At 39.1% G+C, this 17,917-nt stretch overlaps 1 protein-coding gene across 6 annotated transcripts in view; it reads right to left on the bottom strand.

Moving 5' to 3' along the window:
• Nucleotides 1–9,397: 9,397 nt before the first annotated feature.
• The window catches only part of kdm6ba (lysine (K)-specific demethylase 6B, a), an 89,753-nt gene continuing 81,233 nt past the window's right edge, over nucleotides 9,398–17,917 (bottom strand). For 5 of the 6 annotated variants that reach the window (XM_039658533.2, XM_089130870.1, XM_039658534.2 and 2 more), the window contains 3 exons: nucleotides 17,770–17,896; nucleotides 11,474–11,647; nucleotides 9,398–11,387 (listed from right to left, as the gene is read on the bottom strand). In XM_039658533.2, coding sequence (XP_039514467.2) covers nucleotides 11,364–11,387; nucleotides 11,474–11,647; nucleotides 17,770–17,896 — 325 coding nt within the window. In that variant the 3' untranslated portion in view covers nucleotides 9,398–11,363. The remainder of the gene's footprint in view (nucleotides 11,388–11,473; nucleotides 11,648–17,769; nucleotides 17,897–17,917) is intronic. The other variant, XM_039658535.2, reaches the window with a different exon arrangement.

The following is a 17,917-nucleotide window of genomic DNA, read 5'->3' as shown; positions in this document are numbered from 1 at the left end:
TCTTCTCAAAACTCTGGATTCTGATAGAGGGCCGCGAGACTTTGACCTGAGTGCAAAAATGGAGGCTCTAGACCCTTCTAGAGCTGAGATATCGAAATTCAAAATTTCGTCCCGAAAAAAAAACGACAGTGTTACCCCTTTCGTTTTTTTCCGTTTTTGGCCGAAAAATTAAGTTTCTCCAATCTTCTCAAAACTCTGGATTCTGATAGAGGGCTGTGAGACTTTGACCTGAGTGCAAAAGTGGAGGCTCTAGACCCTTCCAGAGCTGAGATATCAAAATTAAAAATTTCGACCCGAAAAAAACACGACAGTGTTACCCCTTTCGTTTTTTTCCGTTTTTGGGCGAAAAATTAAGTTTCTCCAATCTTCTCAAAACTCTGGATTCTGATAGAGGGCCACGAGACTTTGACCTGAGTGCAAAAATGGAGGCTCTAGACCCTTCCAGAGCTGAGATATCGAAATTCAAAATTTCGACCCGAAAAAAACGACAGTGTTACCCCTTTCGTTTTTTTCCGTTTTTGGGCGAAAAATTAAGTTTCTCCAATCTTCTCAAAACTCTGGATTCTGATAGAGGGCTGTGAGACTTTGACCTGAGTGCAAAAATGGAGGCTCTAGACCCTTCCAGAGCTGAGATATCGAAATTCAAAATTTCGACCCGAAAAAAAAACGACAGTGTTACCCCTTTCGTTTTTTTCCGCTTTTGGGCGAAAAATTAAGTTTCTCCAATCTTCTCAAAACTCTGGATACTGATAGAGGGCTGTGAGACTTTGACCTGAGTGCAAAAATGGAGGCTTTAGACCCTTCCAGAGCTAAGATATCAAAATTTAAAATTTCGACCCGAAAAAAAAAACGACAGTGTTACCCCTTTCGTTTTTTTCCGTTTTTGGGCGAAAAATTAAGTTTCTCCAATCTTCTCAAAACTCTGGATTCTGATAGAGGGCCGCGAGACTTTGACCTGAGTGCAAAAATGGAGGCTCTAGACCCTTCTAGAGCTGAGATATCGAAATTCAAAATTTCGACCCGAAAAAAAAACGACAGTGTTACCCCTTTCGTTTTTTTCCGTTTTTGGGCGAAAAATTAAGTTTCTCCAATCTTCTCAAAACTCTGGATTCTGATAGAGGGCTGTGAGACTTTGACCTGAGTGCAAAAATGGAGGCTCTAGACCCTTCCAGAGCTGAGATATCAAAATTTCGACCCGAAAAAAAAAGGACAGTGTTACCCCTTTCGTTTTTTTCCGTTTTTGGGCGAAAAATTAAGTTTCTCCAATCTTCTCAAAACTCTGGATTCTGATAGAGGGCTGTGAGACTTTGACCTGAGTGCAAAAATGGAGGCTCTAGACCCTTCCAGAGCTGAGATATCGAAATTCAAAATTTCGACCCGAAAAAAAACGACAGTGTTACCCCTTTCGTTTTTTTCCGTTTTTGGGCGAAAAATTAAGTTTCTCCAATCTTCTCAAAACTCTGGATTCTGATAGAGGGCTGTGAGACTTTGACCTGAGTGCAAAAATGGAGGCTCTAGACCCTTCCAGAGCTAAGATATCAAAATTTAAAATTTCGACCCGAAAAAAAAAACGACAGTGTTACCCCTTTCGTTTTTTTCCGTTTTTGGGCGAAAAATTAAGTTTCTCCAATCTTCTCAAAACTCTGGATTCTGATAGAGGGCCGCGAGACTTTGACCTGAGTGCAAAAATGGAGGCTCTAGACCCTTCTAGAGCTGAGATATCGAAATTCAAAATTTCGTCCCGAAAAAAAAACGACAGTGTTACCCCTTTCGTTTTTTTCCGTTTTTGGCCGAAAAATTAAGTTTCTCCAATCTTCTCAAAACTCTGGATTCTGATAGAGGGCTGTGAGACTTTGACCTGAGTGCAAAAGTGGAGGCTCTAGACCCTTCCAGAGCTGAGATATCAAAATTAAAAATTTCGACCCGAAAAAAACACGACAGTGTTACCCCTTTCGTTTTTTTCCGTTTTTGGGCGAAAAATTAAGTTTCTCCAATCTTCTCAAAACTCTGGATTCTGATAGAGGGCCACGAGACTTTGACCTGAGTGCAAAAATGGAGGCTCTAGACCCTTCCAGAGCTGAGATATCGAAATTCAAAATTTCGACCCGAAAAAAAAAACGACAGTGTTACCCCTTTCGTTTTTTTTCGTTTTCGGCCGAAAAATTAAGTTTCTCCAATCTTCTCAAAACTCTGGATTATGATAGAGGGCTGTGAGACTTTGACCTGAGTGCAAAAATGGAGGCTCTAGACCCTTCCAGAGCTGAGATATAAAAATTCAAAATTTCGACCCGAAAAAAAACGACAGTGTTACCCCTTTCGTTTTTTTCCGTTTTTGGGTGAAAAATTAAGTTTCTCCAATCTTCTCAAAACTCTGGATTCTGATAGAGGGCCACGAGACTTTGACCTGAGTGCAAAAATGGAGGCTCTAGACCCTTCCAGAGCTGAGATATCGAAATTCAAAATTTCGACCCGAAAAAAAAACGACAGTGTTACTTACCCCTTTCGTTTTTTTCCGTTTTTGGGCGAAAAATTAAGTTTCTCCAATCTTCTCAAAACTCTGGATTCTGATAGAGGGCCACAAGACTTTGACCTGAGTGCAAAAATGGAGGCTCTAGACCCTTCCAGAGCTGAGATATCGAAATTCAAAATTTCGACCCGAAAAAAAAACGACAGTGTTACCCCTTTCGTTTTTTTCGTTTTCGGCCGAAAAATTAAGTTTCTCCAATCTTCTCAAAACTCTGGATTATGATAGAGGGCCACAAGACTTTGACCTGAGTGCAAAAATGGAGGCTCTAGACCCTTCCAGAGCTGAGATATCGAAATTCAAAATTTCGACCCGAAAAAAAAAACGACAGTGTTACCCCTTTCGTTTTTTTTCGTTTTCGGCCGAAAAATTAAGTTTCTCCAATCTTCTCAAAACTCTGGATTATGATAGAGGGCTGTGAGACTTTGACCTGAGTGCAAAAATGGAGGCTCTAGACCCTTCCAGAGCTGAGATATAAAAATTCAAAATTTCGACCCGAAAAAAAACGACAGTGTTACCCCTTTCGTTTTTTTCCGTTTTTGGGTGAAAAATTAAGTTTCTCCAATCTTCTCAAAACTCTGGATTCTGATAGAGGGCCACAAGACTTTGACCTGAGTGCAAAAATGGAGGCTCTAGACCCTTCCAGAGCTGAGATATCGAAATTCAAAATTTCGACCCGAAAAAAAAACGACAGTGTTACCCCTTTCGTTTTTTTTCGTTTTCGGCCGAAAAATTAAGTTTCTCCAATCTTCTCAAAACTCTGGATTATGATAGAGGGCTGTGAGACTTTGACCTGAGTGCAAAAATGGAGGCTCTAGACCCTTCCAGAGCTGAGATATCGAAATTCAAAATTTCGACCCGAAAAAAAAACGACAGTGTTACCCCTTTCGTTTTTTTCCGTTTTTGGGCGAAAAATTAAGTTTCTCCAATCTTCTCAAAACTCTGGATACTGATAGAGGGCTGTGAGACTTTGACCTGAGTGCAAAAATGGAGGCTCTAGACCCTTCCAGAGCTAAGATATCAAAATTTAAAATTTCGACCCGAAAAAAAAAACGACAGTGTTACCCCTTTCGTTTTTTTCCGTTTTTGGGCGAAAAATTAAGTTTCTCCAATCTTCTCAAAACTCTGGATTCTGATAGAGGGCCGCGAGACTTTGACCTGAGTGCAAAAATGGAGGCTCTAGACCCTTCTAGAGCTGAGATATCGAAATTCAAAATTTCGTCCCGAAAAAAAAACGACAGTGTTACCCCTTTCGTTTTTTTCCGTTTTTGGCCGAAAAATTAAGTTTCTCCAATCTTCTCAAAACTCTGGATTCTGATAGAGGGCTGTGAGACTTTGACCTGAGTGCAAAAGTGGAGGCTCTAGACCCTTCCAGAGCTGAGATATCAAAATTAAAAATTTCGACCCGAAAAAAACACGACAGTGTTACCCCTTTCGTTTTTTTCCGTTTTTGGGCGAAAAATTAAGTTTCTCCAATCTTCTCAAAACTCTGGATTCTGACAGAGGGCCACGAGACTTTGACCTGAGTGCAAAAATGGAGGCTCTAGACCCTTCCAGAGCTGAGATATCGAAATTCAAAATTTCGACCCGAAAAAAACGACAGTGTTACCCCTTTCGTTTTTTTCCGTTTTTGGGCGAAAAATTAAGTTTCTCCAATCTTCTCAAAACTCTGGATTCTGATAGAGGGCTGTGAGACTTTGACCTGAGTGCAAAAATGGAGGCTCTAGACCCTTCCAGAGCTGAGATATCGAAATTCAAAATTTCGACCCGAAAAAAAAACGACAGTGTTACCCCTTTCGTTTTTTTCCGCTTTTGGGCGAAAAATTAAGTTTCTCCAATCTTCTCAAAACTCTGGATACTGATAGAGGGCTGTGAGACTTTGACCTGAGTGCAAAAATGGAGGCTTTAGACCCTTCCAGAGCTAAGATATCAAAATTTAAAATTTCGACCCGAAAAAAAAAACGACAGTGTTACCCCTTTCGTTTTTTTCCGTTTTTGGGCGAAAAATTAAGTTTCTCCAATCTTCTCAAAACTCTGGATTCTGATAGAGGGCCGCGAGACTTTGACCTGAGTGCAAAAATGGAGGCTCTAGACCCTTCTAGAGCTGAGATATCGAAATTCAAAATTTCGACCCGAAAAAAAAACGACAGTGTTACCCCTTTCGTTTTTTTCCGTTTTTGGGCGAAAAATTAAGTTTCTCCAATCTTCTCAAAACTCTGGATTCTGATAGAGGGCTGTGAGACTTTGACCTGAGTGCAAAAATGGAGGCTCTAGACCCTTCCAGAGCTGAGATATCAAAATTTCGACCCGAAAAAAAAAGGACAGTGTTACCCCTTTCGTTTTTTTCCGTTTTTGGGCGAAAAATTAAGTTTCTCCAATCTTCTCAAAACTCTGGATTCTGATAGAGGGCTGTGAGACTTTGACCTGAGTGCAAAAATGGAGGCTCTAGACCCTTCCAGAGCTGAGATATCGAAATTCAAAATTTCGACCCGAAAAAAAACGACAGTGTTACCCCTTTCGTTTTTTTCCGTTTTTGGGCGAAAAATTAAGTTTCTCCAATCTTCTCAAAACTCTGGATTCTGATAGAGGGCTGTGAGACTTTGACCTGAGTGCAAAAATGGAGGCTCTAGACCCTTCCAGAGCTAAGATATCAAAATTTAAAATTTCGACCCGAAAAAAAAAACGACAGTGTTACCCCTTTCGTTTTTTTCCGTTTTTGGGCGAAAAATTAAGTTTCTCCAATCTTCTCAAAACTCTGGATTCTGATAGAGGGCCGCGAGACTTTGACCTGAGTGCAAAAATGGAGGCTCTAGACCCTTCTAGAGCTGAGATATCGAAATTCAAAATTTCGTCCCGAAAAAAAAACGACAGTGTTACCCCTTTCGTTTTTTTCCGTTTTTGGCCGAAAAATTAAGTTTCTCCAATCTTCTCAAAACTCTGGATTCTGATAGAGGGCTGTGAGACTTTGACCTGAGTGCAAAAGTGGAGGCTCTAGACCCTTCCAGAGCTGAGATATCAAAATTAAAAATTTCGACCCGAAAAAAACACGACAGTGTTACCCCTTTCGTTTTTTTCCGTTTTTGGGCGAAAAATTAAGTTTCTCCAATCTTCTCAAAACTCTGGATTCTGATAGAGGGCCACGAGACTTTGACCTGAGTGCAAAAATGGAGGCTCTAGACCCTTCCAGAGCTGAGATATCGAAATTCAAAATTTCGACCCGAAAAAAACGACAGTGTTACCCCTTTCGTTTTTTTCCGTTTTTGGGCGAAAAATTAAGTTTCTCCAATCTTCTCAAAACTCTGGATTCTGATAGAGGGCTGTGAGACTTTGACCTGAGTGCAAAAATGGAGGCTCTAGACCCTTCCAGAGCTGAGATATCGAAATTCAAAATTTCGACCCGAAAAAAAAACGACAGTGTTACCCCTTTCGTTTTTTTCCGCTTTTGGGCGAAAAATTAAGTTTCTCCAATCTTCTCAAAACTCTGGATACTGATAGAGGGCTGTGAGACTTTGACCTGAGTGCAAAAATGGAGGCTTTAGACCCTTCCAGAGCTAAGATATCAAAATTTAAAATTTCGACCCGAAAAAAAAAACGACAGTGTTACCCCTTTCGTTTTTTTCCGTTTTTGGGCGAAAAATTAAGTTTCTCCAATCTTCTCAAAACTCTGGATTCTGATAGAGGGCCGCGAGACTTTGACCTGAGTGCAAAAATGGAGGCTCTAGACCCTTCTAGAGCTGAGATATCGAAATTCAAAATTTCGACCCGAAAAAAAAACGACAGTGTTACCCCTTTCGTTTTTTTCCGTTTTTGGGCGAAAAATTAAGTTTCTCCAATCTTCTCAAAACTCTGGATTCTGATAGAGGGCTGTGAGACTTTGACCTGAGTGCAAAAATGGAGGCTCTAGACCCTTCCAGAGCTGAGATATCAAAATTTCGACCCGAAAAAAAAAGGACAGTGTTACCCCTTTCGTTTTTTTCCGTTTTTGGGCGAAAAATTAAGTTTCTCCAATCTTCTCAAAACTCTGGATTCTGATAGAGGGCTGTGAGACTTTGACCTGAGTGCAAAAATGGAGGCTCTAGACCCTTCCAGAGCTGAGATATCGAAATTCAAAATTTCGACCCGAAAAAAAACGACAGTGTTACCCCTTTCGTTTTTTTCCGTTTTTGGGCGAAAAATTAAGTTTCTCCAATCTTCTCAAAACTCTGGATTCTGATAGAGGGCTGTGAGACTTTGACCTGAGTGCAAAAATGGAGGCTCTAGACCCTTCCAGAGCTGAGATATCGAAATTCAAAATTTCGACCCGAAAAAAAACGACAGTGTTACCCCTTTCGTTTTTTTCCGTTTTTGGGCGAAAAATTAAGTTTCTCCAATCTTCTCAAAACTCTGGATTCTGATAGAGGGCCACGAGACTTTGACCTGAGTGCAAAAATGGAGGCTCTAGACCCTTCCAGAGCTGAGATATCAAAATTCAAAATTTCGACCCGAAAAAAAAAACGACAGTGTTACCCCTTTAGTTTTTTTTAGTTTTCGGCCGAAAAATTAAGTTTCTCCAATCTTCTCAAAACTCTGGATTATGATAGAGGGCCACGAGACTTTGACCTGAGTGCAAAAATGGAGGCTCTAGACCCTTCCAGAGCTGAGATATCGAAATTCAAAATTTCGACCCGAAAAAAAAAACGACAGTGTTACTTACCCCTTTCGTTTTTTTCCGTTTTTGGGCGAAAAATTAAGTTTCTCCAATCTTCTCAAAACTCTGGATTCTGATAGAGGGCCACAAGACTTTGACCTGAGTGCAAAAATGGAGGCTCTAGACCCTTCCAGAGCTGAGATATCGAAATTCAAAATTTCGACCCGAAAAAAAAACGACAGTGTTACCCCTTTCGTTTTTTTCGTTTTCGGCCGAAAAATTAAGTTTCTCCAATCTTCTCAAAACTCTGGATTCTGATAGAGGGCTGTGAGACTTTGACCTGAGTGCAAAAATGGAGGCTCTAGACCCTTCCAGAGCTAAGATATCGAAATTCAAAATTTCGACCCGAAAAAAAAAACGACAGTGTTACCCCTTTCGTTTTTTTCCGTTTTTGGGCGAAAAATTAATTTTCTCCAATCTTCTCAAAACTCTGGATTCTGATAGAGGGCCACGAGACTTTGACCTGAGTGCAAAAATGGAGGCTCTAGACCCTTCTAGAGCTGAGATATCGAAATTCAAAATTTCGACCCGAAAAAAAACGACAGTGTTACCCCTTTCGTTTTTTTCCGTTTTTGGGCGAAAAATTAAGTTTCTCCAATCTTCTCAAAACTCTGGATTCTGATAGAGGGCCACGAGACTTTGACCTGAGTGCAAAAATGGAGGCTCTAGACCCTTCCAGAGCTGAGATATCGAAATTCAAAATTTCGACCCGAAAAAAAAACGACAGTGTTACCCCTTTCGTTTTTTTTCGTTTTCGGCCGAAAAATTAAGTTTCTCCAATCTTCTCAAAACTCTGGATTCTGATAGAGGGCTGTGAGACTTTGACCTGAGTGCAAAAATGGAGGCTCTAGACCCTTCTAGAGCTGAGATATCGAAATTCAAAATTTCGACCCGAAAAAAAAAACGACAGTGTTACCCCTTTCGTTTTTTTCCGTTTTTGGGCGAAAAATTAAGTTTCTCCAATCTTCTCAAAACTCTGGATTCTGATAGAGGGCTGTGAGACTTTGACCTGAGTGCAAAAATGGAGGCTCTAGACCCTTCCAGAGCTGAGATATCAAAATTCAAAATTTCGACCCGAAAAAAAAACGACAGTGTTACCCCTTTCGTTTTTTTCCGTTTTTGGGCGAAAAATTAAGTTTCTCCAATCTTCTCAAAACTCTGGATTCTGATAGAGGGCTGTGAGACTTTGACCTGAGTGCAAAAATGGAGGCTCTAGACCCTTCCAGAGCTGAGATATCGAAATTCAAAATTTCGACTTGAAAAAAAATGACAGTGTTACCCCTTTCGTTTTTTTCCGTTTTTGGGCGAAAAATTAAGTTTCTCCAATCTTCTCCAAACTCTGGATTCTGATAGAGGGCTGTGAGACTTTGACCTGAGTGCAAAAATGGAGGCTCTAGACCCTTCCAGAGCTGAGATATCGAAATTCAAAATTTCGACCCGAAAAAAAACGACAGTGTTACCCCTTTCGTTTTTTTCCGTTTTTGGGCGAAAAATTAAGTTTCTCCAATCTTCTCAAAACTCTGGATTCTGATAGAGGGCCGTGAGACTTTCACCTGAGTGCAAAAATGGAGGCTCTAGACCCTTCCAGAGCTAAGATATCGAAATTCAAAATTTCGACCCGAAAAAAAAAACGACAATGTTACCCCTTTCGTTACCAGAATCCAAAGTTTTGAGAAGATTGGAGAAACTTAATTTCTCGCCAGAAAAAAAAAAAATCCGAATGGCACTGTCGGTTTTCTTGGGGTCGAAATTTTGAGTTTCTCTGAGCTTTGAGTTGATTCGCATCGTGTCTAACAACGCCCTTCAGCCGTTACTTATTCACGATCTAGCACAGCCAAGTAACTTATTGCGAGATAATCTCGCTCTTAGTTATGAGAAAAAATATGGTATATTCAAACAGTCACGCAGAGCCAAGTCGCAACTAAACATTGTTCCTCTGCATACAGATTTTTTCCAACCGTTAGAAAGCCAAAAGTTGAATAAATCATCATGGCTTTGTTTAGATCGCTTAAGATTATTGATACCTCTTTAAGTAATATTTTGAGATGGCATGCCTTTGTTTTAGTCTCTTAAAGATCTTCCTTCAACAGATGTAATAGCTGTGCTTCATTTGTTTGTGGCTGAAACGTTAATGTTTTTGAAACCTTACACTTTCAAAGAATGAATACAGAGACATGGCACAGATCAAAGTTTATCAAAAGCATTTAATATTATTCAGAGTAATCATATCAATGACACACGAATTCACAAAGTGTTTAAGACATGTCTGGCTCAGTTCGCTTCGTGTGTGAATTCCAAAACAGTGCAGATTTTAAATAACCACAAAAATAAAATAATGAAGAAAAAAAAGGAAAGTGTGTATATTGCAACAGGAAAAATATTTCTTAAAAAATTGAGAGTAGCTCAAGAAGAACTCAGCACCATCTATTTCATAATCAAAACCATTTTCCTGATAATACATGAATCATTTCACACTAACGCCTCTAAAGCTGTAAAAAATTACAGTATTTATTTTAAAACAATAATGCGTTAAATCCCCTTTCACACTGTTACTCGTTCCAGTAAAATGCCACAATTTACAGTTCAATGTGAGTTTTCTCCATATAATAAGCATTAGTTCAGGCGTATGACAACCCACTGCAGCCAATAACGGTATAGCATGTATATTGAAAGTTTATGCCTGCTGTAGTCAGCGTGGCAAACGTGTCCTCAATCGAACAGCATTTACAACAGGACAGAAGCACCATTAAATATGTAAGATAGGTATCAAAACTGTTCTTAACTCAAATTGGTGAATCACCTGAATTCATCAACTAGCTGCTAATCGAGGCTCAGGATTCCTGACATTAGTCCAAGTCACCATCTTAGTACAAAAACAAGCAAAAAGATTCAGCGAGCACAGGTCTAATCTGATGAGAACTCGTATGAACATGGCCCCTGGATTTAATCCTTTTTAAATAAACATATAAACTGGATAGTGAGCAGGTGTTCAAATATATAACAGTGATCACATTTAAGTCATGTTGTTGCTAACTTAGGTGGGGAAAAAAAACGTGTTGTAAAAACATTTGTGTTCATCAGACAACTTCTGATTAGTCAAATCCTACCCTCTGTGCTCTACAATCTAAAAGGACAAGGAGTCAGTTATGAGATTTAATTCATATAAACAAGAAAGACATTTAAAGGGGTAAGCACCAAAATTAAAAAAAGAAAAAAAGAAAATCAGCACCCTTAACATATAGAGGACTTAGAATAACAATAGAAACCCTTAAAACATCTATGATAACCATGTTGAGGCAGGGAGAGCATTTTATATCCAATAAATAGAAGAACATTTTAAATAAAAAAAAAATGTACAATAAAAAAAAAAACCCAAAGAGAATAGATCTGTATAGAGGAGAGAAACAAGTCACTGACTAAAACAGATGAAACTGAACAAGAATAACCACAAAATGCAGGAAAAGAGATTGATTAAAAATGCAATCCTTAAATGCTTGTCCTGATGATATAAACACAACGTTTCATACTAAAACTGAAAAAAGTCTTTTAAAACCCGTATGTTTTGAAGCATTCTGAACAACTATTTCTTTTTAATTCTTAATGCTTTAGAAAAATGTCCATAGCTCTATTATTAGTATTATTATTTTTTATCTCTTCACTAAATACAAGTCACAAGGCCAATGTGGTATATATCTAGGCTGTTCTAGGTTTAAAAATAATAAATTATTGGAGAAAAATAAGCACCCACGAAAAGTACAAAGAGCATTTAGACATTTCAGTATTCAAGACAAAAAACAAACATGAAAGAAAACTAAGAACAAAAACCTAAACTGACAGGATCTCGTCAAATCCACGGCCGTAAGCCGCGACAGCACCAGACTGCGGTTCATCGGACGTCCCGCAGAGCCATTCAGACGTTGATACACAAAGACCGACAGGAGCAAACTGGAGTCTTATTGGCTGATTGGTTCTGTAAACAATTCTTAGTAAACTGGTTCTGGATTGGCTGTTCAACAAATATTAACAGTAGTAGGTAATTTTTTTTTCCCCAACTGTAAATGTTTTAAGTCTTAAATGGACTAAAATATAAGATCTTGTCCTGCGAGCAGGAGTTTTGGTTATGGCTGTGTGAGGGAAAGTGATGAGACCTTCTCATCGGGAGCTGGGACTGATGGCCTGAGAAAGACAAAGACAAGCAAATGATAGATGTTAGCTCTTTGTTCAACTGCACGCGTCGTCGAAGTGCACGAACATGAACTCACCAGGGTGAATGAGTCGTACACATTCATCAGCTCCTCCATGCGGTATTGCTCCAGCACCACTACATTGGAGAGGTTTGGGCTTCGTTGTCGTGCACAGTCCTCGCAGTGCACCACATACGTCTTCCGACTGCCATTCTCGCTGGTCACAAACAGCAGGTTAAACACCTCCACCTGCTCAGGAACATACACACAAACCATAAACTCTTAAAGGGCGCCTATTATATTATTTACAGGTTCATAATTAAATCATGTAAATTTATTCTTGTAGACAAAATGTTTTTTCCTAGGGTACGTTTACAAGATCAGTATGGTGTACCGCAAGGCTCAGTACTAGGACCGTTGTGTTTTACTCTGTACATGCTACACTTGAGAGATCTCATTAGGTTAGTCTTCTCTGTTACACTGATGATCCTCAGCTTTCTTTGTGCCCTGACGAAACATATCAACTATTCATTCCGCTAATTCTGTGAATTGGTCTAAAATAATTGGATGACAAAGTAATTCCCTGCTGCTTAAAGCTGCAGTCCGTAATTTTTTCAGTATTCAAATTTTTTTAAAAATGTATATAATAAGCGAGTACATCATGAATTAATTTTCCAAACCCAAGTTCTTGTCTGACTCACTATAGACCTTTTTACGGTTTGTACACAATGATGACGTGGCAACGTATGCACGAGCATATTGGTAACGGAAGTATGGCGAGAATCAGCATTGCGTCAAGCTACGCGAGCGGATTTTTATCTTTGTCCTCGCTCCAATCAACGCGTTTAATCGCCTGCAGCCAAAGGCGCCGCCGGTTCTTCTGAAACGGCCGTGATTCTGTCGGAAATATAAAACTTGAGCCCCTTGGTGGAATATTGATTAGTACAACCGTACACGCAACAACCAGACATTTTAAAGCTGGGAAACCGTTTTAATAAACTCTCATTACAGTCAGTGGGAAACAACACCACTTCCGTTGCCAAAATGCACACGCAACTATTTGATCACGTGGGCTGTAAAAGGGTCTATAGTACACCTATAATAAGACTATGTTAGACTGGTAAAATAGTCTTATTACTGTGGAGTAACTCAGTACCTGCGTGACTCAGGACTGCAACTTTAATTAAAACACAAACACTTTGTCTGTATTCAAAATTTAAATAAATTTATTATAATAAGCAAGTTGAATTAATTTTCCAAACCCAAGGTTGTCTTAATCACTACAGTACGCCTATAATAAGACTATTTTAGACTGATACGGGTTGTAACTTTGGATACAATGGTCTTTCACAAGATGCATGCAGTTCTGTTTATTAACCGCTCGCGCACCAAAAGTTACGGACTGTAGCTTTAATTCTGTAAAAAATAAACAACAAAAGAGATTCTAATTATTGGAATATTCCTCACACCAAAAACCTGCATATGTAATAACCTGACGCCCGTTTCACACATACTCCGTTTGCAGTGCGTATGCGGTGAGTGTTGCGGTGCGTATCCGGTACAGGAGCCGCAAGCGCTAAAGTGCTTTCACATATGCTGCGTTTGCATCGCGTGAGCTGTACCACAAACACTCGCTATTTTTATTTCAAAATCAGAAGTTATGCAGCAATAGCGTGACCAGTGACCAACAGTCCTGTTATCCCAGTCCTGTTTTCACGTCCTTCCTGGCCGTTTTTTATAAAGTGATGTCCTGGTTTTCCACAAAAAAAAAACGCTGCAAAAGATCAGCTTTATAGCAAAATATAGGAGATGAGCAGACAAGGAGGATGAGGAGGAAAAACAGGATAAAGAGGAAGGAAACTAGTTCGTTTTTGTACATTTGTGAGAGGTATTTTTGTTCAATTTGAAGGTATTTCTTTTAGTTAATTAATATTGATATATTTATTTTTTCTAATACATAGTAGACATTATTTTTTAATCATTATTTCATTCATTATTTTTTGAACCAACCTGTCATAATAAAACATGTTGAGTATCCTCTGAGAAGCCCATCTGATTTTGTGTCTTAATACAATTTTCTATCCACAGAGGGGGCATAGCCTATTTTAATTGTATTGAAATTAACAAGGCTGAGTAAACTTCGAGTATCATTTGTTTTCGGCCATGTGTCCTGGTTTTTGGTAATCAAAATATGTTCACCATATGCAGTAACTTTTTTAAAAATAAAAGTTTTGCCATGGATTTGCGATTCTCTTTTACAAACTTGAATGGACGCATGCTCGTTTAAACACGATTTAAACAACGAATGCATACAATTCCATGTATTACTTGTATATTAATATGACTTAAAGTAAAAATATGAAACAATTAAATACCTTTATGGAGAGAGTACTACATTTTATTGAATTAAATGCATTTATGGTGAAACTACTACATTTCGAGGTCAATCTGAGTTCATTTTGACCACGAACCGTGCGCGGTCACTTTATTTCTGCGTTTGCAGCACAGCAGAGATAGACTCTGTACGGAAACGATCTCTGCACTGCTGTATACGCACCGCAACTGGAACGGATCGACGGACTGCATCCGCGTGCAGTGTGAAAGCTCTAACCTGTTAACATGGGTACGGAAAAAAATACGGACCGCATACGCACTGCAAACGGAGTATGTGTGAAACGGGCGTAACACTTGATAGCTGCTCTGTCAAGTCTTCTTCGTCAGTTCTGAGTCTTTGATACCAATCTTTTATTTGAAAGCCACATTTCTGACATCTGTAAAACCACATTCGTCCATCTTAAAAAAAAATAGCTAAACTATGACAGATTCAGAGAAGATAGTTCATGACCTCTTATGGGTGGTTGCCCTACAAGCTTAATAAACAAACTCCAGCTGGTCCAAAACATAGCAGCTAGAGTTCTTACTAGAACCATATTAACGTGGTTCTATCAACACTGCACTAGCTTCCTATTAAACAATGTTAATTAGAAAGAAGAAGAGGTACCCACTTTTTGGTGTTCGCACCGCAAGAACTGGGAACGATTTCAGTTCTAGGAACACCTTTTGTGAGGACTAAATTAGCTCCTACTTTAGAGTAGGGTCTAACCCAGAACCATAGGAACTACCAGTGACGTAAGTGTACACTAATTGGGCTTAAAAAAGAAACTTGTGTACACTCAGTTTCTGGAGTAAATATATAAGATATAATCTCTACGAACATGGAAAACAGTGATAGATGGACCTCTCTTAACTTTTACGCAGAGGAGAAAATCCAACGCAATTTTAAGACCAAGCATAACATGATTATGTATTTCTGCTATTGGGCATCAAACGCTAATACGTCCTTTTATACTATCTACTTTCTTTGTATAACAGTTCTATATAATTACATATCAGACAGGACTGTTAAACAGATTGTAAACTAATGAAGATGAAGAATGGGAGCACTGTGTGCTCATCGCCGTCAAAATAAAAGTCACAACAAGCGCAGTTTACGTCACTTCAGAGTTCCTGCTGGAGGTGCGAATCCAACCAGGAAAATGGACCAAGGGAACATTTTGTTCTCTGTGAACCACTCCGCTAGCTAGTTCCTAGAACTACCCAGTTCGAAAGGGGTTATAGTCCGTCATATCTATTGTGATCTCCAAATTCTGGCCAATAATACCAACATCATCTGCAGGCAGTAGATCCTTTTCCCATTTAGCACCCAAACCCTGGAATAGTCTTCCTAGCCTTGTTCGGGAAGCAGACACACTCTTGTCAGTTTAAATCTAGACTAAAAACATCTCTTTAACCTGGCATACACAACACATTATCAATTCATATTATTCAAATCAGTTAAATGAATGTTAGGCTGCATAACATAAACCAGGTCAACCGGAACCAAGAACCCTTCCTATAACACCCGATGTACTTGTTACATCATAAGAAGAATGGCATCTACGCTAATGTTAGTCTGTCTGTCTCATCCTCATCCCAAGGTTACCGTAGTCAGCCGTATTCGGTCCATATCCAGGTCAGATGGTGGACCTGCATCTAGACACGACCAAAACACAGCCCTGAATGTCAGCAGGGACCGTGTCAACTAGACAATCCCCTGTGAAGGCCTCATCGACATGACAGTCATCGGCAGGTCCTCCGCACAGACCCTATGGCCTTCAGCTTTGGCTCCATACCAGAGTGATGAATTGATCTTCAAGCAAAAGGAACTAGATAAATATTTGAATGCTAATTCTGACTTGTGATGCAGCCTGAAACATCACACTGTGTTCGTTCAGTGGCCAGAGGAGAACTGGCCCTCTTGATTGAGCCTGGTTTCTCCCAATTTTTTCTCTCTCTCTTTTCTCTAACTTGCTAGCCGAAATGAATAGTTTTCTTGTAATCACTGGAAAGCTGCTTTGAAACAAATCTGTGTATTGTATAAAGCACTATATAAATACAGATGACTTGACAAAAGCCAAACCAGAATGGTTTGAATTTAGGTTTGTGAAATTATGCTGAATTTAAACAGTAGACTGAATAAAAATGCAAATTCACTCTCTGACAGTAAGAGATGATTATGAAACGGCAGATCCCTTCAGAAATGCATACATATAAATATTGAATTGGGGGTGGGGGGGTTATATTTTCTTCCTCTAGTTCGAGCATCATGAACAGCAGGCTTGTTGTGCCTGGTACAGTATTTGCTCTGCTGGAGCATCTGTATTCTCCTTTGCATCTGTCTTTGGTGCATCCCATTTCTAGCCTGTGTCCAGTTAACAGACTGTAGTATTTCCACACAAATGACATTGAGGAAATGATTGCCATGCAGTTTGTGTGGAAGTGTGAAACAGAGATCAGCCAAAATAAAACTAAAAAAAGATTTATGGTCAGCCGACCGGTGCATCTTGAATTTTAAGCGATGCTACTTGTAACTGTAATTTCTTTACATCACGCCATAAATACAAAAAAATACAACAGTGCCCTGCATTAACAGGGGTGCATTTCCCTACTACCCAACTCACTGCTCAACTGCCATAATGCGATACATGAAATCAACTAGCTAGTCACGGCAAATTTGCGCAAATACGGTTTTATGAAACAGACGTTTAACCATGTTGGTTAATGATGTCACGCAGGTAGTGGAGAGTAATAACTTATTTTAATCAATCAAGAGTTAATGCGAAAATTCATTTAATTTACAGACATAACATCTGAGGACTAATTGTAATTTTTCTCAGTTATTTTGCTTTATTTCCAGATTCAATCATAGGCTCGTTCTTACGTACTTCAAGAACGGTGCTTTAGATTTCTTGACAAATGAAGATACGTAAATTACATTTGTATATATTCAAAATAAAAGATATAAAGCTTGTACTGAATGTCAGCTAGCTTGTTATTTTGCTCTCGGTAAGGATTTATGAAGTCCAAATGTCATACAAACAAGACACTCTGCTCCTAGCCACAGGTCGAGAGCTGTCGTTCCAAACACACAACTTTGCGATGTTGTTTGCGAATGTTCATTGGGCAACACTGACTCATTGAAATAAACTTATAACAAAAGGAACTTGCGACCATAGTCGGCTAACGATGCTTTCGGGAAATGCACCCAGGCACCGTTCAGAAGCAGACATTATTAAAATGGTGAGAACATAACAAAAGGTTGTGATTAAAATGTATTGTTAACACTGTTCCTCAGCATTTTAAACACTGATTCTTCAATTCCTCTGCGATTGGAAGTCCATGTGATGTTTTGCACTTACAGTCCAAAAAACAACCCCTTTCCTTGACAGTGATAAAATCTCCCTGGACTTATAACTACCTTTGTTTGAGGGCTACCCAAAATAGCCAGTAGACGGATATTTTGCAAATGGCCTATTTGGTGACGTAGCTACGTCACAATAATAATAGCAAGACTACAAATAAAGCGTTAAAGCAGTTCTCTATTGTAGAGATTCAATCCCTTTGAACTTTTAGCATGGACGGTCTGCTTTGCAGATTCTTAACATGCAAAAACAGCTATATTACACACAAAAGGAAATGTACAAAAAACAAAACAAAAACATAACAGATCCACTTTAGAAGTTGAAGGGTGCAATTCCTGGGCCTCTAGTGACACCAAAAGGAAGTGCAAAAATAATGACTGCAAGTGATGCAGAAATTACTTGTTCGGTTGTGCCAAATTAACTAAAAGCTGCATTATTTCATAACCAGAGATTACACAGCTAAAGCTGCATTATTTCATAACCAGAGATGACACAGCTACATGCTAAATATTCTTTTTTTTAGAACATAATTCTGCAGGTCTAATGTTTTGTTTTTGCATACTGGTACTATCTTTTTCTACGCAGAACCAGCCAATATTTTATATTAACTATGTAGCACAACATTCGACTCACATCACACTCGTTACAGTAGTAGGCCGGCTCATCCTTCACTCTGCTCTGGTAGGAGATCTTCTTTCCTGATGCCACCAGCTGGTCCCTCAGGATCTGAATGTGCTTAATAGACTGAAGGAGACAGTGTCTGAAAAAAACAAACATTTAT

The sequence above is a fragment of the Pimephales promelas genome, chromosome 1 (genome assembly GCF_988280905.1).
Source record: "Pimephales promelas chromosome 1, fPimPro1.hap1.1, whole genome shotgun sequence".
In the NCBI taxonomy this organism is placed as follows: Eukaryota; Metazoa; Chordata; class Actinopteri; order Cypriniformes; family Leuciscidae; genus Pimephales; species Pimephales promelas.
The sequence above is the reverse complement of the archived record's forward strand: the minus strand, read 5'-3'. Positions and strand labels throughout refer to the sequence as shown.